The sequence below is a fragment of the Salmo salar genome, chromosome 18 (genome assembly GCF_965601325.2).
Source record: "Salmo salar chromosome 18, fSalSal1, whole genome shotgun sequence".
NCBI lineage: Eukaryota > Metazoa > Chordata > Actinopteri > Salmoniformes > Salmonidae > Salmo > Salmo salar.
In genome coordinates this window covers 78,785,567-78,808,810 of record NC_138308.1, presented here as the reverse complement: position 1 = coordinate 78,808,810, position 23,244 = coordinate 78,785,567, and the positions used below count along the sequence as shown (strand labels likewise).

At 44.8% G+C, this 23,244-nt stretch overlaps 2 protein-coding genes, 1 long non-coding RNA gene and 1 pseudogene across 5 annotated transcripts; 2 read left to right on the top strand and 2 right to left on the bottom strand.

Moving 5' to 3' along the window:
* Positions 1-109: 109 nt before the first annotated feature.
* On the bottom strand, positions 110-10,138 carry LOC145861765 (uncharacterized). The gene is made up of 3 exons (XR_014381412.1): positions 10,028-10,138; positions 3,406-3,644; positions 110-2,917 (listed from the first exon to the last, which is right to left on the bottom strand). It is a non-coding gene; the product is annotated as an uncharacterized LOC145861765 (long non-coding RNA).
* Positions 604-5,067, top strand: LOC123723677 (placenta-specific gene 8 protein). Its single transcript, XM_014156021.3, has 3 exons — positions 604-733; positions 2,692-2,876; positions 3,916-5,067. The coding sequence occupies exons 1-3, from the start codon at positions 604-606 to the stop codon at positions 4,141-4,143; spliced, it is 543 nt and encodes a 180-aa protein (XP_014011496.1). The 3' UTR covers positions 4,144-5,067.
* Positions 5,055-6,973, bottom strand: LOC106577727 (UDP-glucuronosyltransferase 2B31-like; annotated as a pseudogene).
* Positions 9,884-23,060, top strand: ugt5g1 (UDP glucuronosyltransferase 5 family, polypeptide G1). Of its 3 annotated transcripts, none has more exons than XM_045701401.2 (2): positions 9,884-9,958; positions 20,858-23,060. In XM_045701401.2, exon 2 carries the CDS (start codon positions 20,871-20,873, stop codon positions 22,497-22,499), a length of 1,629 nt encoding a protein of 542 aa, XP_045557357.1. In that variant the 5' UTR covers positions 9,884-9,958; positions 20,858-20,870; the 3' UTR covers positions 22,500-23,060. The 3 variants fall into 3 exon arrangements, with proteins under 3 accessions (XP_045557357.1, XP_014011492.1, XP_014011491.1); XM_014156017.3 differs by having other exon boundaries at positions 9,886-10,088; XM_014156016.3 differs by lacking the exon at positions 9,884-9,958 and adding an exon at positions 10,404-11,296.
* The last annotated feature ends 184 nt before the right edge of the window (positions 23,061-23,244 follow it).

The window sequence follows — 23,244 nt, the reverse complement described above, 5'->3', positions numbered from 1 at the left end:
CACACACATGCAAATAGTGACTGTTCTAGTTCCTGAATGATATGGCTTTTAATGCCACCTCTGGTCCGGAGATACCTATCACAAACCTGGATACAGCCAGGCAGAGCTGTCCCTTTCAGGTGAGTATATTTTATTAAGAGTCATAATTCAATAAAACAGGACTTAGATTGAACATACCCCACTACTAGAATTATAGGCTGCAATGATTTGTATTTGATGGGGAGACTTATACGTAGACTACATAGACTTAAACGTTTTAACATCAGGTTAATGGTGAATACTCTATAGACTACAGTTTGGAAATAAACAGTACCAGAGTGCACACAGTAGCCTATTGGTTGTTAAGTGAGGATTGAAGGGGCTCCACTTGTAAGACGTGAATTAGCCACTTAGAATAGAAGGAAGTGCAGAGCTATTAAAGTGCATTTCGAAGCCAGGTGAAAGATGTGGGGGGGGGGGGGGGTATTTCATATTTGATTTCAGCAAGTTGGCATTGGGGAGGCAGATAGAGCCAAAAGTTAGGAAAAAGTAACAATCCATTGATGTTTGTTGTTGCTTTTTGTTCAAGTTCTTCGTCCTTAGTCGAGTGGCCGGCCAGTCACCATGGCAACGAGTGTGATAATCAACAACCAACATTCTCAGCCTCCTCAGCCCCAGACACCAGCTTTCATAGCTGTCCACTCTAACCAGTGGAGCACTGGCATTTGTGACTGCTTCGACGACTTGCAAGTCTGTGAGTCTGTCTATTTGTTTGTCCATTTATCCAGTGTTCAGCGAATCATTCACATTTCTCTGCAAAAATGTGAATTCAGGGTTCACTATTCATTTACATTGTGTATTTCGGAATACCTTATTAAAACATTGTTTTATAAAAAGCACATATGTTATACATTACATTGTTCCGTTTTGACTTACGCCGTGTTTGGAATATTTTGAGACATCAATGGAGTATTATAGCCCATACAGTCAGGTCCATAAATATTTGGACATAGTCCAAGTTATTATTATTTTAGCTGTCTACCACAGCATATTGGAGTTGAAATTAAATAATGAATGTGAGCTGAAAGTGCATACTTTCAGCTTTAATTTGAGGGTATTTACATCCAAATCGGGTGAACGGTGTAGGAATTACAGCACTTTTTATTTGTGGTCCCCCCCCCCCCCCCTTTTTAAGGGACCAAAAGTAATTAGACAAATGGCTGCTCAGCTGTTCCATGGCCAGGTGTGTGTTATTCCCTCATTAGTTGATTTACAAGTAAGCAGATAAAAGGTTTAGAGTTGTGTGGCATTTGCATTTGGAATCTGTTGCTGTTAACCCTCAATATGAAGTCCAAAGAGCTGTCACTGCCAGTGAAGCAAGCCATCATTAGGATGAAAAACAAAACAAAACCATCATAGAAATAGAAAAAACAGTAGGTGTGGCCAAATCAACCATTTGGTACATTCTTAAAAAGAAAGAACGCACTGTCGAGCTCAGGAACACCTAAAGGCCTGGAAGACCACGGAAAACAACTGTGGTGGATGACAGAATAATTTTTTCCCTGGTGAAGAGAAACCCCTTCAGTTGGCCAGATCCAGAACACCCTTCAGGAGGTAGGCATATCTGTGTCAAAGTCAACAATAAGAGAAGACTAGTAAATAGAGGGTTTATCACAAGATGTAAACCATTGGTAAGCCTCAAAAACAGGAAGACCAGATTAGAGTTTGTCAAAAAACATCTAAAAAAGCCTGTATAGTTCTGGAAAATCATCCTATGGACAGATGAGACAAAGATCAACTTGTACCAGAATGATGGGAAGAGAAGAGTTATGGAGAAGGGAAGGAACTGCTCATGATCCGAAGCATACCACCTTATCTGTGAAGCATGGTGGAGGTAATATTATGGCGTGGGCATGTATGGCTGCCAATGGAACTGGTTCCTTTGTATTTATTGATGATGTGACTGCTGACAAAAGCAGCAGGATGAATTCTGAAGTGGTTAGGGCTACATTATCTGCTCAGATTCAGCCAAATGCTTCAAAACTAATTTGACGGCACTTCACCGTGCAGATGGACAATGACCCGAAGCATACTGTGAAAGCAACCCAATACTTGTTTAAGGCAAAGAAGTGGAATGTTCTGCAATGACCAAGTCAATCACCTGACCTGAATCCAATTAAGCATGCATTTCACTTGCTGAAGGCAAAATTGAAGGCAAAATGCCCCAATAACAAGCAGGAACTGACCACTGCAGTAAAGGCCTGGCAGAGCATCGCCAGGGAAGAAACAGCATCAAGTGATTTCTATTGGTTCCAGACTTCAGGCAGTCATTGACTGCTAGGGATTTCCAACCAAGTATTAAAACTCACAATTTCATTTATGATTATGTTAGTTTGTCCAACAACTTTTGAGACCCTAAAATTGGGGGGCTATGTATAAAAATAGTTCTAATTCCCACACGGTTCATACAATAAATTTGACAAACCTTTAAATTAAGGATGAAAGTCTACACTTAAAACACATCTATTGTTTCCTTTCAAATCCATTGTGGTGGCGTGCAGAGCCAAAATGATGCAAATTGTGTCACTGTCCAAATACATATGGACCTGACTGACAGCGTTACTAGCCACTAATCAAAGTGAGTGAGATAAGTGTCGTAATCAGTGTTAACAGATCTCTTCCCTGACCTGCGCTTTGCGACCCTATGATCAGGTTGTTTTGCCTACTGGTGCTTCCCCTGTTTCGCCTGCACCACCACCTCAGAGTTTGGAGAGTGTTTCTGTCTCCCCATGCTGGATGTCTTATGGTCCTCCACCCAGCTGGTAGGGTTGCCAACTTGCACTCCTCCTGTGTCCATGTCCATGAGGGTGGCTGTACGTCACCGCTATGGCATTCAGGTGGGTTAACGAATGTCAATCTGAACACCTGAATAAAGAAACTAGACAAGGAAGACTGTTAGAGTAGGCCTACAGACTGTGTAAACGTGAGGCCGTACATACAACACAGCAAATCAAAAAAATTGAAATATTCGTCACATACACGTGTTTAGCAGATGTTATTGCGGGTGTAGCGAAATGCTTGTGTTTCTGGCTCCAAAAGTGTGGTAATATCTAACAAGTAATATCAAACAATACACACAAATCTAAAGTAAAGGAATGGAATATATTAACAATATATAAATATTTGGGCGAGCAATGTCAGAGCGGCATAGAGTAAGATACAGAAGAATAGGATAGAATACAGTATATACATATGAGATGAGTAATGCTAAATATATAAACATTATTAAAGTGGCCAGTGATTTCAGGTCTATTTATATAGGGCAGCAGCCTATAATGTGTTAGTGATGGCTATTTAACAATCTGACCTTGAGATAAAAGCTGTTTTTCAGTCCCTCGGTCCCCACTTTGATGCACCTGTACTGACCTCGCCTTCTGGATGATATCGGGGTGAACAGGCAGTGGCTCGGGTGGTTGTTGTCCTTGATGATCTTTTTGGCCTTCCTGTGACATCGGGTACTGTAGGTGTCCTGGAGGGCAGGTAGTTTGCCCCCGGTGATGCGTTGGACAGACCGCACCACCCTCTGGAGAGCCCTGCAGTTGCGGGTGGTGCAGTTGCCGTACCAGGCGGTGATACAGCCCGACAGGATACTCTCAATTGTGCATCTGTAAAAAATTGTGAGGGTTTTAAGTGCCAAGACAAATTTCTTCAGCCTCCTGAGAGCTTCTGTCCAGTTAATACAACAGCCCAGTAGTCGATGTAATCATACAGTATCCCAGGTTTGAAACCTCTGCTGATACCTCATTGCAAGTAGAAACAAAATCCTGGGTGGAACATTCAGGCAGGAATAAGCAAGAAATCCAAGAATCATCCAAACTGGGATTTCTAGAAAACATGGAATTTTGGGATCATAATCCTGTCTATATGTGTGTTCAGGGTGACATGATGGCGGACTGTGTGTACTCCACCTTCTGCAACGTCTGCTCCTGGTGCCAGATGGCCAGAGAGATCAAGAGACGCAGACAGACCTTCACCGTCATCAACACCCAGCCCACCATGCTGCCCGGTCAGCCCATGTTGATGGCCTCCCAGCCTGGGGTCATCACATCTCAGCCTATGATCACCTCTGCCCCTCAGGCCATCTTGAGCACTAGATTCATGTAACCTTTGACCCAAGACACACAAACCTCACTGGGTTAGCCACGCCCTCTGGTGGTGATTTCATAGAGGTGATGTAATGGAGGTGACGCACAATGTATAGACGTATAAGACTTGAGGCATTGGAATTCATGTAAAGTCTTGCACAATTCCAGCATTTACTGTACATAAGGATAGCTGTGAAATGTAAGTATCTACTCTTTTAACTATGTCAATCACCCAATGCAGATTGTTATATAATAATGAACATTTGGTGGGTGCCTATATTTGTCCTATTTCACATGTGCAGGTGTGTATTGTATACATGTGTGAATTGGAAATGTACAATTTGCATATCCCAACTCCCCCTGAGACACCCTCTGAGAGTGCGGTCACGGCCAGGGTCTGCCATTATCAACGGCGACCCTGGAGCATTTAGGATTAAGTGCCTTGCTCAAGGGCACATCGATTCACACGATGTGACGTAAGTAAGCCTTCTGTTACCTTGAGAGCCAGACAGTTGTTAATGTCTGTGGATAAGGCCAGTATCAGAGGGAGAGGGGGGGGAGAGAGAGAGAGAAAGCAGGAGTGAGAGGGAGGGAGAGTAAGAGAGAGAGAGAGAGGGGAAGGCTGTAGCCCTCTCTGATAGGACTGTGCTAACAGTCACAGTGACTCATGTTCATCATTAAAGCTCACGTTTATTTTTACACTGCGGTGACCTCCCTCCCTCTCTCCCTCTGACTTTCCAGAACAGTAAAGGACGTTACTGTACGTTAGGGAAGAGAGGAGTCCATCTCTAATGTCATGGATGTAATGTCGAATATGTTACTGTATGGTCCTATTGCATTTAAAAATGAAAACATCATCTATACAAAAATAATGTTCATGTGAAATGTTGCTTTGCCTGAAACGTGTATATTCTTAGTTAAACTCAATAAACATTTAACGAAACTTGTATTTTCCAGTCTGCTTATGAAAATGTTCCAATATAAACAATTTGGCAATATATTACGCATCAAGACACTGTCAGTTAACAAGCTCACTCCAGCTTGGTCTTTCACCTGGAGCTCCTGCAGCACAGTCTGCTGCAGACAGAAACTGAGGCCCAGAGAGAGGCCCCGCTGAGGGCCAGGAGCAGCGTCGCCACATCCAAGCTGTGGTTGGAGTACCAGGACATGCTGTAGGCTTCAGTGTGCAGCTGGGACAACGTTCCTCATCACGTACTCAAACCAGAAGGTGGCGCTGGCGAGAGGGGACAGGGGCGTGTTGCGGTACAGGCCAAAGATCTTCTGCATTCTGTGGCAGTAGGAGGGATTCTCCAGGACGTCCCTTAGGGCCTCCAGGAAGTCCCCTGTGGTGAGAGTGGCAGCCTCCAGACATTGCCAAACTGGTCAAAGAGAAGCGGCAGGCCCAGCACAGGGACCCCATTGTAGATGGCCTTTTCCAGGCCATTGGTGCCTCCGTGAGCCACGACGCAGGTTTTGGGTTGGCCCAGGAGGTTGCTCTGAGGGAGCCAGTGCAGCAGCAGGGTGTTGTTCCCCAGGGAAGAGGGTCTTTCCTGGGGATCCTCCACGACACCTTGTGGGGCAGCAGGGCAAAGGCTTGGGCCACCGCCTCGGTCCCCTCCTTAGGCAGGGTGGACACCAGCATTCCCAGAGACATGACCACCACCACCACGTGCTCTGCATGAAGGTCTCCAAGGCCTCCAGGTCAGCAGGGAGCGGCCTGGTCGGACGACACTAGAAGCCTCCCATATAGACCACGTTGGGCATGGTGGGCCACAGGACCTCAAAGACAAAGTCCACCCGCATCAGCCACACGTCTGCTGAGCACTGCATGGAGAGCAAGTCAGCAGCAGAGGGGAAGTGACGTTAGAGCAGGTTGGCGTACCAATGATTAATGAAGAAATATTGCGCCACCACACTATAGACATAATGCAACATGTTAGTGAAGTTGGGGGGCGGCAGGGGCAGCAGGGTAGCCTAGTGGTTAGAGCGTTGGGCTAGTAACCGAAAGGTTGCAAGTTCAAATCCCTGAGCTGACATGGTACAAATCTGTTGTTCTGCCCCTGAACAAGGCAGTTAACCCACTGTTCCTAGGCCGTCATTGAAAATAAGAATTTGTTCTTAACTGACTTGCCTAGTTAAATAAAAGTACAAAGAATATTTAAAAAAAAAATTCTGGTTCTCTAGAGGAAGTCCATGTGGTCATAGAGCTCTTTGCCCGACACGGGGACGTAGGACAGTGGCGAGGGGGCGAAGGGGCGAAGGCGAAGTGACCCTCTCCCGTGTTGATCCAGGGCAGGTTGAAGACCAGAAGCAGACGGAGGTAGTTGGCTAGGAGGATCCCTGTGGGCAGAGCAGGGTCAGTCAGCACCAGGTCAAACCGAGCATACCAGAGCCGAGCCATGTACGCTGGATTGCCATGAACGCTGGATCATCTGCGCCAGAACGTCCTCTCTGGCGCAGACCTTGTGGCCTGTCGGCTGCATGGATGTGATCTCGTACTGATGGTGGAAGGACCGCAGGAAGGGCGGCAGGGTCCGGATTACCAGATTCCTTTGCAGCATCTTGTCATGGAAGTTCTTGTCCATCTCGTCCTCCAGCATGAGGACGGTGATGGAGCTGTAGAGAGGGAACTTCTGCAAGATGTACCAGCTCTTGACAGAGCGCAGCACGGTGAGGTCGTGTCCTCGGGAGTGGAGCTCATGGAGGATGACCTCCATGTTGACCCAGTGGCTGCCATCCACCGGGACCACCAGAATCTTCCTACCGCCTGCGCTACAGTGGCAACCATTGCCGGGCGATAGAAGCAGGAAGTAAAGGGCAGCCAAGAAAGGCGATGTCACTCTTCTCATCATAGCTGTCTGTGGAGAAGTCATACAACAGATATGGAATTGATTAAGGAGGTCCAATCCCACAAAACAAATAAAGAACGTGTGTGTAAACCAGAGCCAGCTCTGGCTCATGTATTTAAATTGTTTTATTTATTTAACCAGGCAAGTCAGTTACTTACAATGACAACCCACTGTTCCCCGGTAGGCTAACTGCCTTGTTCAGGGGCAGAACGACAGATTTTTACCTTGTCAGCTCGGGGATTCGATCCAGCAACCTTTCGCTCTAACCACCAGGCTACCTGCTCCATGTGAGCTAATGCGAGCTAGTACTTTAGATGAGACTACAATACTTATCAAAGTGTGGTAATGCATCAACAAACAGAAAGTGTTGTATTATTTAATAAAACTCAGAAAGCAGGCTACTGAAATACCATTTCAACCCAACTTCACTAAAGTCCATAGTGAACTTTAGTTTAATGAACCTTAATAACACTGTCCTGGAACAACACGATTAGGTTGGGTATGCTCTACAGAGGGGGCATTGTATCATATCGGTCTGCTTAGTCTGCTAGAGAGCCAGAGGCAGGGGACTGGAATATTAAGTAGTGAAAGGCTTCATGGATCCTGATCCATGACATGGAAAATAAAATATAGACTTGCAAAGTTTACATGTAGAACAATGAATATATATACACATATATATCAATCTGGGTTCCCAAACTCCACACATACACACGCTCTGTTCTTTGCAGAGTGCAAAGGTAGTGTTGCAGTATTCTATTTGCATTGACAGAGGTACAGATGGTTTGATACACTGAGTGTACAAAACATTAGGAACAACTTCCTAATATTGAGTTGCACCCCCTTTTGCCCTCAGAACAGCCTCAATTAGTTGGGGCATGGACTCTACAAGGTGTCTACAGCGTTCCACAGGGATGCTGGCCCATGTTGACTCCAATGCTTCCCACAGTTGTGTCAAGTTGGTTGGATGTCCTTTGGGTGGGGTACCATTCTTGATACACACGGGAAACTATTGAGGGTGAAAAACCCAGCAGTGTTGCAGTTCTGGACACCGGTGCGCCTGGCACCTACTACTCACCTTCCAACAGGACAACGACCTTAAGCACACAGCCAAGACAACGCAGGAGTGGCTTCGGGACAAGTCTCTGAATGTCCTTGAGTGGCCCAGCCAGAGCCCGGATTTGAACGCAATCTAACATCTTTGGAAAGACCTGAAAAAAGTTGTGCCACGACGCTCCCCATCCAACTTGACAGAGCTTGAGAGGATCTGCAGAGAAGAATGTGAGAAAGTCCGCAGATATACAGTAGGTGTGCCAAGCTTGTAGTGTCACACCCAAGAAGACTCAAGGCTGTAATTGCTGCCAAAGGTGCTTCAACAAAGTACTGAGTAAAGGGTCTGAATACTTATGTAAATGTAATATTGAATTTTTATATATATATATATATTAGCAAAAGCACTTGTTTTTGCTTTGTCATTATGGGGTATTTTTGTGTAGATTGATGAGGATATATATATATATTATCCATAATGCTGTAATGAAACAAAATGTGGAAAAAGTCAAGGGGTCTGAATACTTTCCAAATGCACTGTAGGGCCAGAGAACAACACAGACAGTGAAACATGGACAGACAGTGACACATTCAATACCGCCTTGCACACTCTTGCCTGCATATAGCTGATCTAGGGTGAAATCATTAGTCCAACAGTTGCAAACAAGTGTTTCTATTGGACAAATTCTGGTATGTTTATCCCCGTTTCGTTCCGTTTGCTTCCGTTTAAGAAACGTTTTTCAACAGAATCAGATGAATGAATACACCGATGAACACAAGTAAACACAGTTCACTTTCATAGCAGCCATGTTGTATTCCTTCTCGGATCTATGCGCTCTCCTCCTCTCACCTTTTCCCTTCACTTGTGGATTTCAATGTACAACACACCAGGCGAAAAAACCTTTCCAAACCAAACCATATCATAACTGCTACACACATCCTACATCATTGTCACCATATTAGCTGAAGTAACGTCATAGTCAACATATCTAATAGAACTTACACGTTAGTAAACCCACTACAATCACCTAGTAACATTAGTGTACAGTCAGTAAGCAGTTCAGTAAGCAGTTTAGCAGTTACACCGGCAGGCCCCGGTGGCAATAGATTTGTCAAACCAAAAGTTTACCTTGACTTGGAAGAGTTCCAGTGTTGTGTTGGATAGTCATAGCCAGCTAGCTAACATAGCATCCCTCTGTTTGAGCCAGGTGTTTGAGTAGCCTAAACTAGCTAGCTAGCTGCATTTGCTAGCTAAGTACATATTAAGTGAAAGTGAATACATTTTTGAATAAATTAATTTGTTAAACTGTTAAACCATTGTCTTTCTCTCTTTTTGAGTCAACTACTCACCACATGTTATGCACTGCAGTGCTAGCTAGCTGTAGCTTATGCTTTCAGTAATATATTCATTCTCTGATCCTTTGATTTGGTGGACAAGATGTCAGTTCATGCTGCAAGAGCTCTGATAGGTTGGAGGATGTCCTCCGGAAGTTGTCATATGGAGGGGGGTGAGAACCATGAGCCTCCTAGGTTCTGTATTGAAGTCAATGTACCCAGAGGAGGACGGAAGCTAGCTGTCCTCTGGCTGTTTTAATCAATTATTTGGTGACGTGAATATATTTAGTATAGTTTTATCTAAAAAGGATAACTTTTTCAATGTTTTACTATTTTATTTTTATAAGATTCACTGAGGAGGATGGTCATCCCCTTCCTCCTCTGAGGAGCCTCCACTGGTTCAAAGGCAATTAAATATTTTTAACCTAGGTAATTCACTCTATTAATGGCACACATACAGTACACACTCCATGTATCAATAGTCTCATGGCTTAAAACTCCTCCTTTAACCTGTCTCCTCCCTCCTTCATCTACACTGATTGAAGTGGATTTAACAGGTGACATCAATACGGGATCAAAGCTTTCACCTGGATTCACCTGGTCAGTCTATGTCATGTTTTGTACATTTGGACATTTCTTTCATATAGAGAATTGACCTGAAAGTCTCACCTATGTGATGTTGGGTTGAACAAAGTAATTAGAGAGATTCCACATGGATTTTGGCATCACGGTAGGTACTCTTTCGCTCTTCTGTCCATGGCTGGAGTGTCCTTGTTGCTGTGCGCATAGTTGGTCAAGGTCCATTTAGAACAACACCCTGTGTCACCTTTAACCATGTTGTTCTTTGCTCTGTGTTAACTTTCGCTATCATGCTAAACTGAACCCTACTGTGCTGGCTCAGATGTTTTCTTTTCACATTGTCCTTTCCAGTAACTATAGTATGGTGGACGCGTAACCTGGCAAGTAGGCTTACAGTGCAGCTTAGCTTGGCTCAGTAGAGTGAAAAGAGTATTTGTGTATGCAACATCTTAGACATCTTGCCAGTCAGACATTTAACTTTGAAAAGGCATTGTTCCTTAGATATTTAAGTAATTGCCGTGTATAGATGATGAAATAGAGTTGTGAGTTATAAGACACAAATTTGACGTGACAACATTTTTACAACTTTGCACTTTATTGAACGTGAAATGGATAACCGTGATGGCTGACTCAGACTTTAGCAGTGATAGTTCAACGCTTTCAGTAAATACCCCTCCATACAATTTGATCTTCAATTATGACTTGCTAAATTGTGATATAGTATGCTAAAATGAATGGATGTAGTAAAAGTGTAACAAAATATTAATTGGGAATTGAATTTCTTTCATACTGCATTTCCTCAATCAGTGTACACATATTTGAGGTACCAGTAGGCCTACAGATATAGTAACTGCATAAATTAAACATCTTTATGGTCTACTACTTCTACAATGGTTCTTAGTGAAACAGTTAAAACCATAAAAAGCTTTCTAATGGCTTCCATGTGAAATAAACAAAACACTCAAAGTTGATTCCTATTTAATGGGCAACCCTACAAATCCCTTCCACCGTGGGGGGTGAGGAGCTCAATGTTCTTTACTCGGCTGCTTAGAATACAAACTGTCCCCCAGGATGTCCGAACACGGCATTCTTCCCTCATCTTCCTTATCTAACTCAGAGGAGGAGTTAGTTGGTTGTTTGTTGGTGTGATGCTTGATTATAAAAACCAGTCCATCTGGGATCTTGTGTATTAACTAGCGACGAGGAAGCGGACAGGGTCAGTCTTTGTGTTACAGGTCACAGTGAGTTTATCATGACTTTCACTAAACACTAACTGGGCTTCTCAGTGAAACTGAGACTGAGACTGGCTATCCGTGCACACTGCTGCTACAGTGATATGATGACAGTGCACTTGAAGAGGTAGGAGATAGATATATTGTATCGCTCTATGTATTGTATCTCACTATATGTTTTGTAAGTTTGGATTACCATAGTTTCTATTGCCTTGTCAGGCAAAAACATCACATAGTTACCATATATTGATGAAATAAAAAATATTTGAATAAGAATCTTTCAAAAAGAAACCAATATGCATGCATTTTGCTTTACGGAAATATGTACATTTTTAAACTGATCATTTTTCAACTGGATATTAGCATAAAATATGATAAAAGGCTGGACGCTCCATGACTTTTAGAGATAATGAAATAACCACACATAACCATAATAACCGTCCAAAGTAATATACTGAATTGAGGGGAATCATTTCTAAATGATGCACAGCATACTGTGAGAGAGTGGAGCCAGTTGATGCTGATGGATTCTAGTTCAGAACCCTGTGTAAACCTCCAGTACATCAACAGACTATCAACAGCTTATTGTGAAATAGACACAAATTACTTATTTGAAATTCGTGACAGGCACATGAAAAAGTCTACTTTTCGTGTGTATTAGACAATGTTCATCCTAACATTACACTATTTTCTTTCTTCATAATGCATTTGTGTACATTACACAAATTTCAATTTGTTGTGGCTAACGTTAGCTAGGCTAGCTAGGTGTCTAATGTTATCTAGGCAAGCTAGGGGGGTAACGTTAGCTAGGCTAGGGGTTAAGGTTGGGGTTAGGTTTAGGGGTTAGGGGTTAAGGTTAGGTAACCTGCTGGCTAAGTAGTTAAAGGGTTAAGGTTAGTGTTAGGAGTTAGGTTAAAGGATTAAGGTTAGGGTTATGGGAAGGGTTAGCTAAAATGCCAAAGTTTTCCGTAATGAGATTCAAACACACAACCGTTGGGTTGCTAAACGTTCACATTATACAGCCATCTTTTCTGTCATAAGTAACCTAATGTCTTTATCTGTGCAATGTATACAAAATCGTGTACTACACATGAAAAAATATACTTTTTCATGTGCCTGTCACGAATTTCCAATAAGCAATTTGTGTCTATTTCACAATAATCTGTGATACTGGGTTGAGTACATGGTGTTCTATAGTCTAACTGTGATGTCTTGCAGCAGGGAAGGGCAGGAGATAAACATGATAAACCAATGACCCGTGGTGAGGTCAGTAGCTGGGTAAGCACTGGCTATTATCAAAGCCAGATTTACTCACAAATAAACAAAGTTCACCATACAACATATAACTTCAACAACCAGAGTGACATAGGCTATAATTAACTGATATTGACAAACAATTTTCACCAAATGTAAATACCAATGTAGCCAAGATACACGAGAAATAGCCTCTGATGGCCTCTGCCACACTGCTCAACTCAGCTCAGTCATAGACCAATGTATCATCCACAGTTACAACTGGTAGGTGGCACTAAAAGACCAATGTATAGACACATTTCATCTGAAGAATTGGCAATGCAAACTCCATAGCGTTCCACAACTGATTTACAATGATTCCAATGTGCGGCGCAAGCAAACAAACACACACACAATAATTGTACTATGTGAAATATGCTTACACTCTTACAGTGCATTCGGAAAGTATTCAGACCCCTTCACTTTTTCCACATTTTGTTATGTTACATCCTTATTTTAAAATTGATTAAATATTTTTTTGCACCTCATCAATCTACACACAATATCACATAATGACAAATCAAAAACTAGTTTCTAGACATTTTTGCAAATTAATTTAAAATTCAAAACTTAAATATTACATTTACAGAAGTATTCAGACCCTTTACTCAGTATTTTATTGAAGCACATTTGGCAGCAATTACAGCCTCGAGTCTTCTTAGTTATGACCCTACAAGCTTGGCACACCTGTATTTCAGGAGTTTCTCCCATTCTTCTCTGCAGATCCTCTCAAGCTCTGTCAGGTTGGATCAGGAACGTCACTGCACAGCTATTTTCAGGTCTCTCCAGAGATGTTCGATCGGGTTCAAGTCCTGGCTCTGACTGGGCCACTCAAGGACATTCAGAGACTTGTCCCAAAGCCACTCCTGCATTGTCTTGGCTGTCTGCTTAGGGTCGTTGTCCTGTTGGAAGGTGAACCTTTGCCCCAGCATGAGGTCCTGAGCGCTCTGGAGCAAGTTTTCATCAAGGATCTCTCTGTACTTTGCTCCATTCATCTTTCCCTCGATCCTGACTAGTCTCCCCCTGCCACTGAAAAACATCCCCACAGCATGATGCTGCCACGACCATGCTTAACCGTAGGGATGGTGCCAGGTTTCCTCCAGATATGATGCTTAGAATTCAGGCCAAAGAGTTCAATCTTGGTTTCATCAGACCAAAGAATCTTGTTTCTCATGGTCTGAGAGTCCTTTAGGTGCCTTTTTGCAATCTCTAACCGGGCTGCCATGTTCATTTTACTGAGGAGTGGCTTCCGTGTGGCCACTCTACCTTAAAGGCCTGATTGGTGGAGGGCTGCAGAGATGGTTGTCCTTCTGGAAGGTTCTCCCATCTCCACAAAGGAACTCTAGAGCTCTGTCAGAGTGACAATCGGGTTCTTTGTCACCTCCCTGACCAAGGCCCTTCTCCTCCGATTGTTCAGTTTGGCCGGGCGGCCAACTCTAGGAAGAGTCTTGGTGGTTCCAAATTTCTTCTGTTTATGAATGATGGAGGTCACTGTGTTCTTGGGGACCTTCATTACATTTACATTTACGTCATTTAGCAGACGCTCTTATCCAGAGCAACTTACAAATTGGTGCATTCACCTTATGATATCCAGTGGAACAACCACTTTACAATAGTACATCTATATCTTTTTTTTTGGGGGGGGGGGGTTATAAGGATTACTTAATCCTATCCCAGGTATTCCTTAAAGAGGTGGGGTTTCAGGTGTCTCCGGAAGGTGGTGATTGACTCCGCTGTCCTGGCGTCGTGTGGGAGCTTGTTCCACCATTGGGGTGCCAGAGCAGCGAACAGTTTTGACTGGGCTGAGCGGGAACTGTGCTTCCGCAGAGGTAGGGGGGCCAGCAGGCCAGAGGTGGATGAACGCAGTGCCCTTGTTTGGGTGTAGGGACTGATCAGAACCTGAAGGTACGGAGGTGCCGTTCCCCTCACAGCTCTGTAGGCAAGCACCATGGTCTTGTAGCAGATGCGAGCTTCAACTGGAAGCCAGTGGAGTGTGCGGAGGAGCGGGGTGACGTGAGAGAACATAGGAAGGTTGAACACCAGACGGGCTGCGGCGTTCTGGATGAGTTGTAGGGGTTTAATGGCACAGGCAGGGAGCCCCGCCAACAGTGAGTTGCAGTAATCCAGACGGGAGATGACAAGTGCCTGGATTAGGACCTGCGCCGCTTCCTGCATAAGGCAGTGTCGTACTCTGCGAATGTTGTAGAGCATGAACCTACAGGATCGGGTTACCGCCTTGATGTCAGCGGAGAACGACAGGGTGTTGTCCAGGGTCACGCCAAGGCTCTTAGCACTCTGGGAGGAGGACACAATGGAGTTGTCAACCGTGATGGCGAGATCATGGAACGGGCAGTCCTTCCCCGGGAGGAAGAGCAGCTCCGTCTTGCCGAGGTTCAGCTTGAGGTGGTGATCCGTCATCCACACTGATATGTCTGCCAGACATGCAGAGATGCGATTCGCCATCTGGTTATCAGAAGGGGGAAAGGAGAAGATTCAATGCTCCAGACATTTTTTGGTACCCGGACAATTCCTTTGACCTCATGGCTTGGTTTTTGCTCTGACATGCACTGTCAACTTTGGGACCTTATGTGGTGTGTGCCTTTCAAATCATGTCCAATCAAGGGAATTTACCACAGGTGGAATCCAATCAAGTTGTAAATATATCTCAAGGATGATAAATGGAAACAGGATGCACCTCAGCTCAATTTCGAGTCTCATAGCAAAGGGTCTGAATACTTATGTAAATAATGTATTTTTTTATACATCTTTATTTAATTTGAAAACATTTCTAAAAACCTATTTTTGCTTTGTCATGGGGTATTGTGTGTAGATTGATGAGGATTTTTTATCTATTTAATCAATTTTAGAACAAGGCTGTAACGTAACAAAATGTGGAAAAAGTGAAGGTTAGACCTAAATGAATACTTTTCAAGTGGACTTTATATTATAAATAAGGTTTGAACAAATATTCCATATCAAAATCTTTAAATAATAAAAAAATGCAGGTCAAAGCGTCAAAAAGTATCACATTAAAATGCAATTCTAGCTTGATAAATCAAATGCATTCACAGGGATGTTGTCTATTTTCATGATTCAACAGAAGCATAATCCACAAATTGCAAAGGAACATGCATTTAGGTCTACCTTTACCTTTAAATTAAGTCCATTCGTCGGTCTTTCTCTCTCAGTGACAGCAGTCACAACAGAAGCCCATGTCCATTATTTTATTCTGCATGCACACAGCAGGGAAGCCACACATGTAGAATGAGTGTAGTGCAATTAGTCACATCCATTTTGTAGAAGCCAAGGCTCAGGCACCCATAAAGTGGCTGGAGAAGCACCATTCCCACTGTATATACAAAGCAAAAGTACATGTCCAAGATGTCTAAAAGTCAGGATAAAAACGATGAATTTGTTATTGTTCCTCACCTCGCTCATCAACTCATCCTTGACCGCTGGCTACGTCCCTTCCGTCTTCAAGAGAGCGAGAGTTGCACCCCTTCTGAAAAAACCTACACTCGATCCCTCCGATGTCAACAACTACAGACCAGTATCCCTTCTTTCTTTTCTCTCCAAAACTCTTGAACGTGCCGTCCTTGGCCAGCTCTCCTGCTATCTCTCTCAGAATAACCTTCTTGATCCTAATCAGTCAGGTTTCAAGACTGGGCATTCAACTGAGACTGCTCTTCTCTGTGTCACGGAGGCTCTCCGCACTGCTAAAGCTAACTCTCTCTCCTCTGCTCTCATACTTCTAGACCTATCTGCTGCCTTTGATACTGTGAACCATCAGATCCTCCTCTCCACCCTCTCCGAGTTGGGCATCTCCGGCGCGGCCCACGCTTGGATTGCGTCCTACCTGACAGGTCGCTCCTACCAGGTGGCGTGGCGAGAATCTGTCTCCGCACCATGCGCTCTCACCACTGGTGTCCCCCAGGGCTCTGTTCTAGGCCCTCTCCTATTCTCGCTATACACCAAGTCACTTGGCTCTGTCATATCCTCACATGGTCTCTCCTATCATTGCTATGCAGACGACACACAATTAATCTTCTCCTTTCCCCCTTCTGATAACCAGGCGGCGAATCGCATCTCTGCATGTCTGTCAGACATATCAGTGTGGATGACGGATCACCAGCTCAAGCTGAACCTCGGCAAGACGGAGCTGCTCTTCCTCCCGGGGAAGGACTTCCCGTTCCATGATCTCGCCATCACGGTTGACAACTCCCTTGTGTCCTCCTCCCAGAGTGCTAAGAACCTTGGCGTGATCCTGGACAACACCCTGTCGTTCTCCACTAACATCAAGGCGGTGACCCGATCCTGTAGGTTCATGCTCTACAACATTCGCAGAGTACGACACTGCCTCACACAGGAAGCGGCTCAGGTCCTAATCCAGGCACTTGTCATCTCCCGTCTGGATTACTGCAACTCGCTGTTGGCTGGGCTCCCTGCCTGTGCCATTAAACCCCTACAACTCATCCAGAACGCCGCAGCCCGTCTGGTGTTCAACCTTCCCAAGTTCTCTCACGTCACCCCGCTCCTCCGCTCTCTCCACTGGCTTCCAGTTGAAGCTCGCATCCGCTACAAGACCATGGTGATTGCCTACGGAGCTGTGAAGGGAACGGCACCTCCATACCTTCAGGCTCTGATCAGGCCCTACACCCAAACAAGGGCACTGCGTTCATCCACCACTGGCCTGCTGGCCCCCCTACCTCTGAGGAAGCACAGTTCCCGCTCAGCCCAGTCAAAACTGTTCGCTGCTCTGGCACCCCAATGGTGGAACAAGCTCCCTCACGACGCCAGGACAGCGGAGTCAATCACCACCTTCCGGAGACACCTGAAACCCCACCTCTTTAAGGAATACCTAGGATAGGATAAAGTAAGCCTTCTAACCCCCCCCCCCCTTAAAATATTTAGATGCACTATTGTAAAGTGGTTGTTCCACTGGATATCATAAGGTGAATGCACCATTTTGTAAGTCGCTCTGGATAAGAGCGTCTGCTAAATGACTTAAATGTAAATGTAAATGTTATGATATTTCAAACAAGTCTACAGTGCAGTACTCACTGTTCGTCTGCCCGACAGCTAGCAATGAGGGAGATGGTGGTTGCCTTGACTGTCATGAATAAAGCCACGTCTTGTATATTGTATGCTGCCTCTGTCTGGTCTTAACTTTCATTATATTTGACGTTCCACTCTTCGAACCCTGCAAAAGGCACATTACATGATGATTCCAACTTTGAAAATGATTTGAGGCGTCCATTTGTCAGGTTGTTTTTGCTAGCTACAGTTGAAATCGGAAATTTACATATGCATTAGCCAAATACATTTAAACTCAGTTTTCACAATTCATGACATTTAATCCAAGTAAAGATTCCCTGTCTTAGGTCAGTTAGGATCACCACTTTGTTTTAAGAATGTGAAATGTCAGAATAATAGTAGAGATAATTATTTATTTCAGCTTTCATCACATTTCCAGTGGGTCAGAAGTTTACATACACTCAATTAGCATTTGGTAGCATTGCCTTTAAATTGTTTAACTTGAGTCAAACATTTCAGGTAGCCTTCCACAAGCTTCCCACAATAAGTTGGGTGAATTTTGGCCCATTCCTCCTGACAAAGCTGGTGTAACTGAGTCAGGTTTATAGGCCTCCTTGCTCGCACATGCTTTTTCAGTTCTGCCCACACATTTTCTATAGGATTGAGGTCAGGGCTTTGTAATGGCCACTCCAATACCTTTACTTTGTTATCCTTAAGCCATTTCGCCACAACTTTGGAACTATGCTTGGGGTCATTGTCCATTTGGAAGACCCATTTGCGACCAAGCTTTAACTTCCTGACTGATGTCTTGAGACGTTGCTTCAATATATCCACATATTTTTCCTCCCTCATGATGCCATCTATTTTGTGAAGTGCACCAGTCCCTCCTGCAGCAAAGCACCCCCACAACATGATGCTGCCACCCCCGTGCTTCACAGTTGGGATGGTGTTCTTCGGCTTGCAATCTTCCCCCTTTTTCCTCCAAACATAACGATGGGCATTCTGTCTAAACAGTTCTATTATTGTTTCATCAGACCAGAGGACATTTCTCCAAAAAGTAAGATCTTTGTCCCCATGTGCAGTTGCAAACCGTAGTCTGGCTTTTTTGGGGCTGCTTTGGAGCAGTGGCTTCTTCCTTGCTGAGGTTATGAGGTTTCAGGTTATGTCGATATAGGACTCATTTTACTGTGGATATAGATACTTTTGTACCTGTTTCCTCCAGCATCTTCACAAGGTCCTTTATTGTTGTTCTGGGATTGATTTGCACTTTTTGCACCAAAGTACGTTCCTCTCTACGAGACAGATAGTCTTTCTGAGCAGTATGACGGCTGCGTGGTCCCATGGTGTTTATACTTGCGTACATTTGTTTGTACAGATGAACGTGGTACCTTCAGGCGTTTGGAAATTGCTCCCAAGGATGAACCAGACTTGTGGAGGTCTACATTTTTTTCTGAGGTCTAGCAAAGAGGCACTGAGTTTGAAGGTAGGCCTTGAAATACATCCACAGGTACACCTTCAATTGACTCAAATGATGTCAATTAGCCTATCCGAAGCTTCTAAAGCCATGACATCATAATCTGGAATTTTCCAAGCTGTTTAAAGGCACTGTCAACTTGGTGTATGTAAACGTTTGACGCTCTGGAATTGTAATACAGTGAATTATAAGTGAAACAATCTGTCTGTAAACAATTTTTGGAAAAATGACTTGTGTCATGCACAAAGTAGATGTCGAAACCGTCTTGCCAAAATGATAGTTTGTTTAACAAGAAATTTGTGGATTGGTTGAAAAATAAGTTTTAATGACCCCAACCTAAGTGTATGTAAACTGCTGACTTCAACTGTATCTAACTTTGTTCATTTCAAGGGATGCAAGCGCCAAAATATGTAGACACGCCCAAATATGCACAGCTTACCCCAGGCAATACCCACACAACATGTTTAAGCAAAAGCATGCAAAGCAGTGACTGGAGTCAGGAAAGTCTGTGTGTCAAGGATTTGAATGGATGGAAAGAAAGGGTCGTGAATACCTTGGGGCCTTTCCTGAAGTTTTGTTGCAGGTTTAGCAAATGTTTAGATTTTTTGCATAAAACCCCCAGAATCATAATCATTAGATTATCACAAAGGAACCACAGCCTACCCTGAATAACCTGATTGCACATCACTGTAATAAACATTCCAGGTCAGGTCACCCATGTCCAGTGTCTGCTGCACCCATCCAGACTGCAGTTCTGCAGATCCTGATGGGACCACAGTGTAGAGTCAGGTTCTATCTAGGGTTTCAGCCCCAGAGATGTGATGTCATTGCACCAATGTCCTTTTCATTAGGCACCAAATGCAACAAAACAGTCTCAAACAAGGAGGTACTATCTGGACTTGTTCAATTAGAAACGCTTGTTTTCGTTTCCCTTTGCAAAATGTTTTGCTGCAGTGTGTGCCCTAATTAATGCAACCCAGATCCAGCTAAATGGCCGAAGCTAAAGGGTGTGTGGACCAGTGGAGGCTGCTGAGGGGAGGACGGCTCATAATAATTGCTGGAACGGAGCGAATGGAATGGCATATTGACGTATTGGATAATATTCCACCTATTCTGCTCCAGCCATTACCACAAGCCCACCCTCCCCAATTAAGGTGCCACCAACCTCCTGTGGTATGGACTGTGTAGTATCTGTGTCTACTAAGCATGTAGTATTTGTAATGCATGTACTGATTCAGTACTGATGCATCAGTGAATCGAGAGGGTCTATATCGTGGGAGTGGAGGAAATTGATTGATAAGGTCCACTGTACTGTGTTCACCCAGGGTCATCTCTGTATTTCATCCAGATTGAAAAAGTGGCTGTTTCCAACCATACAGTTATATTGTGTGGTAACTTAGGGAACCAATCTGTCCATAGTGGTACGAAGTGGTGACAACTCTGTTGAGAATACATCATATCGTGCATCAACTGTGTGGCTTGAAGCTTCACTCTCACAGTAGCATAACATGGGAATACTGTTTCCACACAATGTCAGAAAATGACCCCCTCCCTTCCTTCATAACAGTTTTATCTAGTGATTCAGCATGTACAGCTTTAGATAATAACCCAGTGGACATTTGGACATCTGCCAATTTCAGAGGCTGACATGTCAACTATGGAATTTATTTTGTACAGAAAAGACAATACCTCGATAAAGCTACTTTATAGTCAGACCATGTAATCTCTTTCTCAGTCCTTGCATTCTGTATGCTAAAACTGCTCATGAAAATCAAACAATTTCTATTGTATACTTTTTCTAAATATAATATATACTATCGTAGAGAAGAGAGAACATTTTCCTGAGATCGTAAACAAACATGTTGTTATTTTCTTGTTTGTTCCCAGCTCCAATGATGTAATGGGCATGTGCGGTGGAACAGCGGCGGTCCTTCGACGAATCCTCTGCCTCCTCCTCCTCCTCGTCTTCGTGCGGGGTTGCCGCAGTAACGGCAGCGGGGGAGGTAGAATCCTGGTCTTCCCAGAGGATGGCAGCCACTGGCTCAACATGGAGGTCATCCTCCGAGAGCTCCACTCCAGAGGTCACAACCTCACCGTGCTGCGCTCTGCCAAGAGCTGGTACATCCCCCAGAATTCCCCTGTCTACACCTCTATCACCGTGAACCCTGCTCCTCCTCCGGCGGGCGAGGACCTGGGTCCTGACTTCTACACCATCCTGATGCAGCGCTCACTGAAACTCCACAGGATGTTACCGGTCCTCCGTTTTCTGGAGCAGCAGAAGGACACGGCGGCCATGTTGATGATGTTTCACGGCGAGGCACTCTGCATGATCTCCACCATCTTGGATGACTCTGTCCTCGTCGCCAAACTGAGGGTTTCCAGATTCGACCTGATGCTCACCGACCCTGCCTTCCCTGCTGGAGTGCTCCTGGCCCAATACCTGGGCATGCCCATGGTTTATAATGTTCGCTGGCTCAACGCAGGCGAGGCCCACATGACTGTCGCCCCCACGCTGCCCTCCTATGTTCCGATGTACAACTCCCTGTTCAGTGATAATATGGACCTCCTGCAGAGGACAGAGAACTTCCTGCGTTACCTGGTCATCCTCCTCCAGGAGCACCTGGTCATCCTGCCACTCTACGTCAACCTGCTCAAACGTCACTTCCCCCCTGGTGCTGACCTGCTCTCCATGCAGCGCTCAGCAGACGTGTGGCTGATGCGGGTGGACTTTGTCTTTGAGTTCCCGCGGCCTACCATGCCCAACGTGGTCTATGTGGGGGGCTTCCAGTGCCGTCCGGCTGAGCCACTTCCTGCTGACCTGGAGGCCTTCATGCAGAGCTCTGGAGAGCACGGGGTAGTGGTCATGTCTCTGGGAACGCTGGTGTCTGCCCTGCCTAAGGAGGTGACCGAAGCGGTGGCCCAAGCCTTTGCCAAGCTGCCCCACAAGGTGGTGTGGAGGTTCCTGGGAGAAAGACCCTCTTCCCTGGGGAACAACACCCTGCTACTGGACTGGCTCCCCCAGAACGACCTCCTGGGCCACCCCAAAACCCGTGCCTTTGTGGCTCACGGAGGCACCAACGGCCTGTATGAGGCCATCTACCACGGAGTCCCTGTGCTGGGCCTGCCGCTCCTCTTCGACCAGTTTGATAACGTCCTGCGGCTGCAGGTGCGCGGGGTGGCACGGGTGCTGGAGGCCGCCACTCTCACCACAGAGGACTTCCTGGAGGCCCTAAGGGATGTGCTGGAGAATAAGTCCTACCGCCACAACATGCAGAAGCTCTCTGGCCTGCACCGCGACACGCCCCTGTCCCCGCTCGCCAGTGCCACCTTCTGGATTGAGTACGTGATGAGGAATGGTGGAGCGTCCCATCTGCGCACTGAAGCCTACAGCCTGCCCTGGTACTCCTACCACAGCCTGGACGTGGCGGCGCTGCTCCTGGCCCTCAGCGGGGCCTCTCTCTGGGCCTCAGTCTATGTCTGCAGCAGGCTGTGCTGCAGGAGATCCAGGAGGAAGACCAAGCTGGAGTGAGACATGAATCTAAAGATGGGCATTTTAGAGGTTGTACGTATTTGACCATCAATTGGCACTTTTCTGTCAACGATTTAAAAAATTGCTCAAACGAATCTTGAGAACATTTTTACAACTTCATAAAATAACTCCAAAGTCCACCATAAATACGTAATAACATTAAAGGGAAGTACATACATGACTCAATAAAAACTGATGAAAAGTTATTTATATTCAGCCCGGCCTTAGGGAATGTGGTGCCCTGGATTTCAGTCTGGTGAGGGAAAGTACAAGATGACAAAGATAACACTCTCCTTTCTATGATATCATGTGTTAAAAATACAGCCTAGCCAACATTGTCTCACACTCCCATTCTCCTCAAACAATTTGAATTGTGTAGTCATAGCTTTTCCCTGTGCCTGAGCTACAAAGTAAACTTAGGGTAAATTATGACTATACTGTATACCACAGTCGTACACAGTCAACAAATGTGTTTGTTCAAAGGAAAAAAATATGTCATACTCATACTTTTCCACCTAAAAGCCCCAGTAAGAAGTCTCAATAAAGATGTAATTACCGTCATCCGAATAGAGTCAATTGACATTACACACTCTCCTTTTTCTGTCGAGTGTTCAGTGGTGTGCGGTGCGCGTTGTGTGTTGCATTTACACTGTCTCTTTGTTAGGCTGTAATCTCAGCCTGTCAGTTGCTTCCTCCTCCTTCTCCTGTGCAGAGGTTGATCCTCTCATCACATATCCTCTGTGGC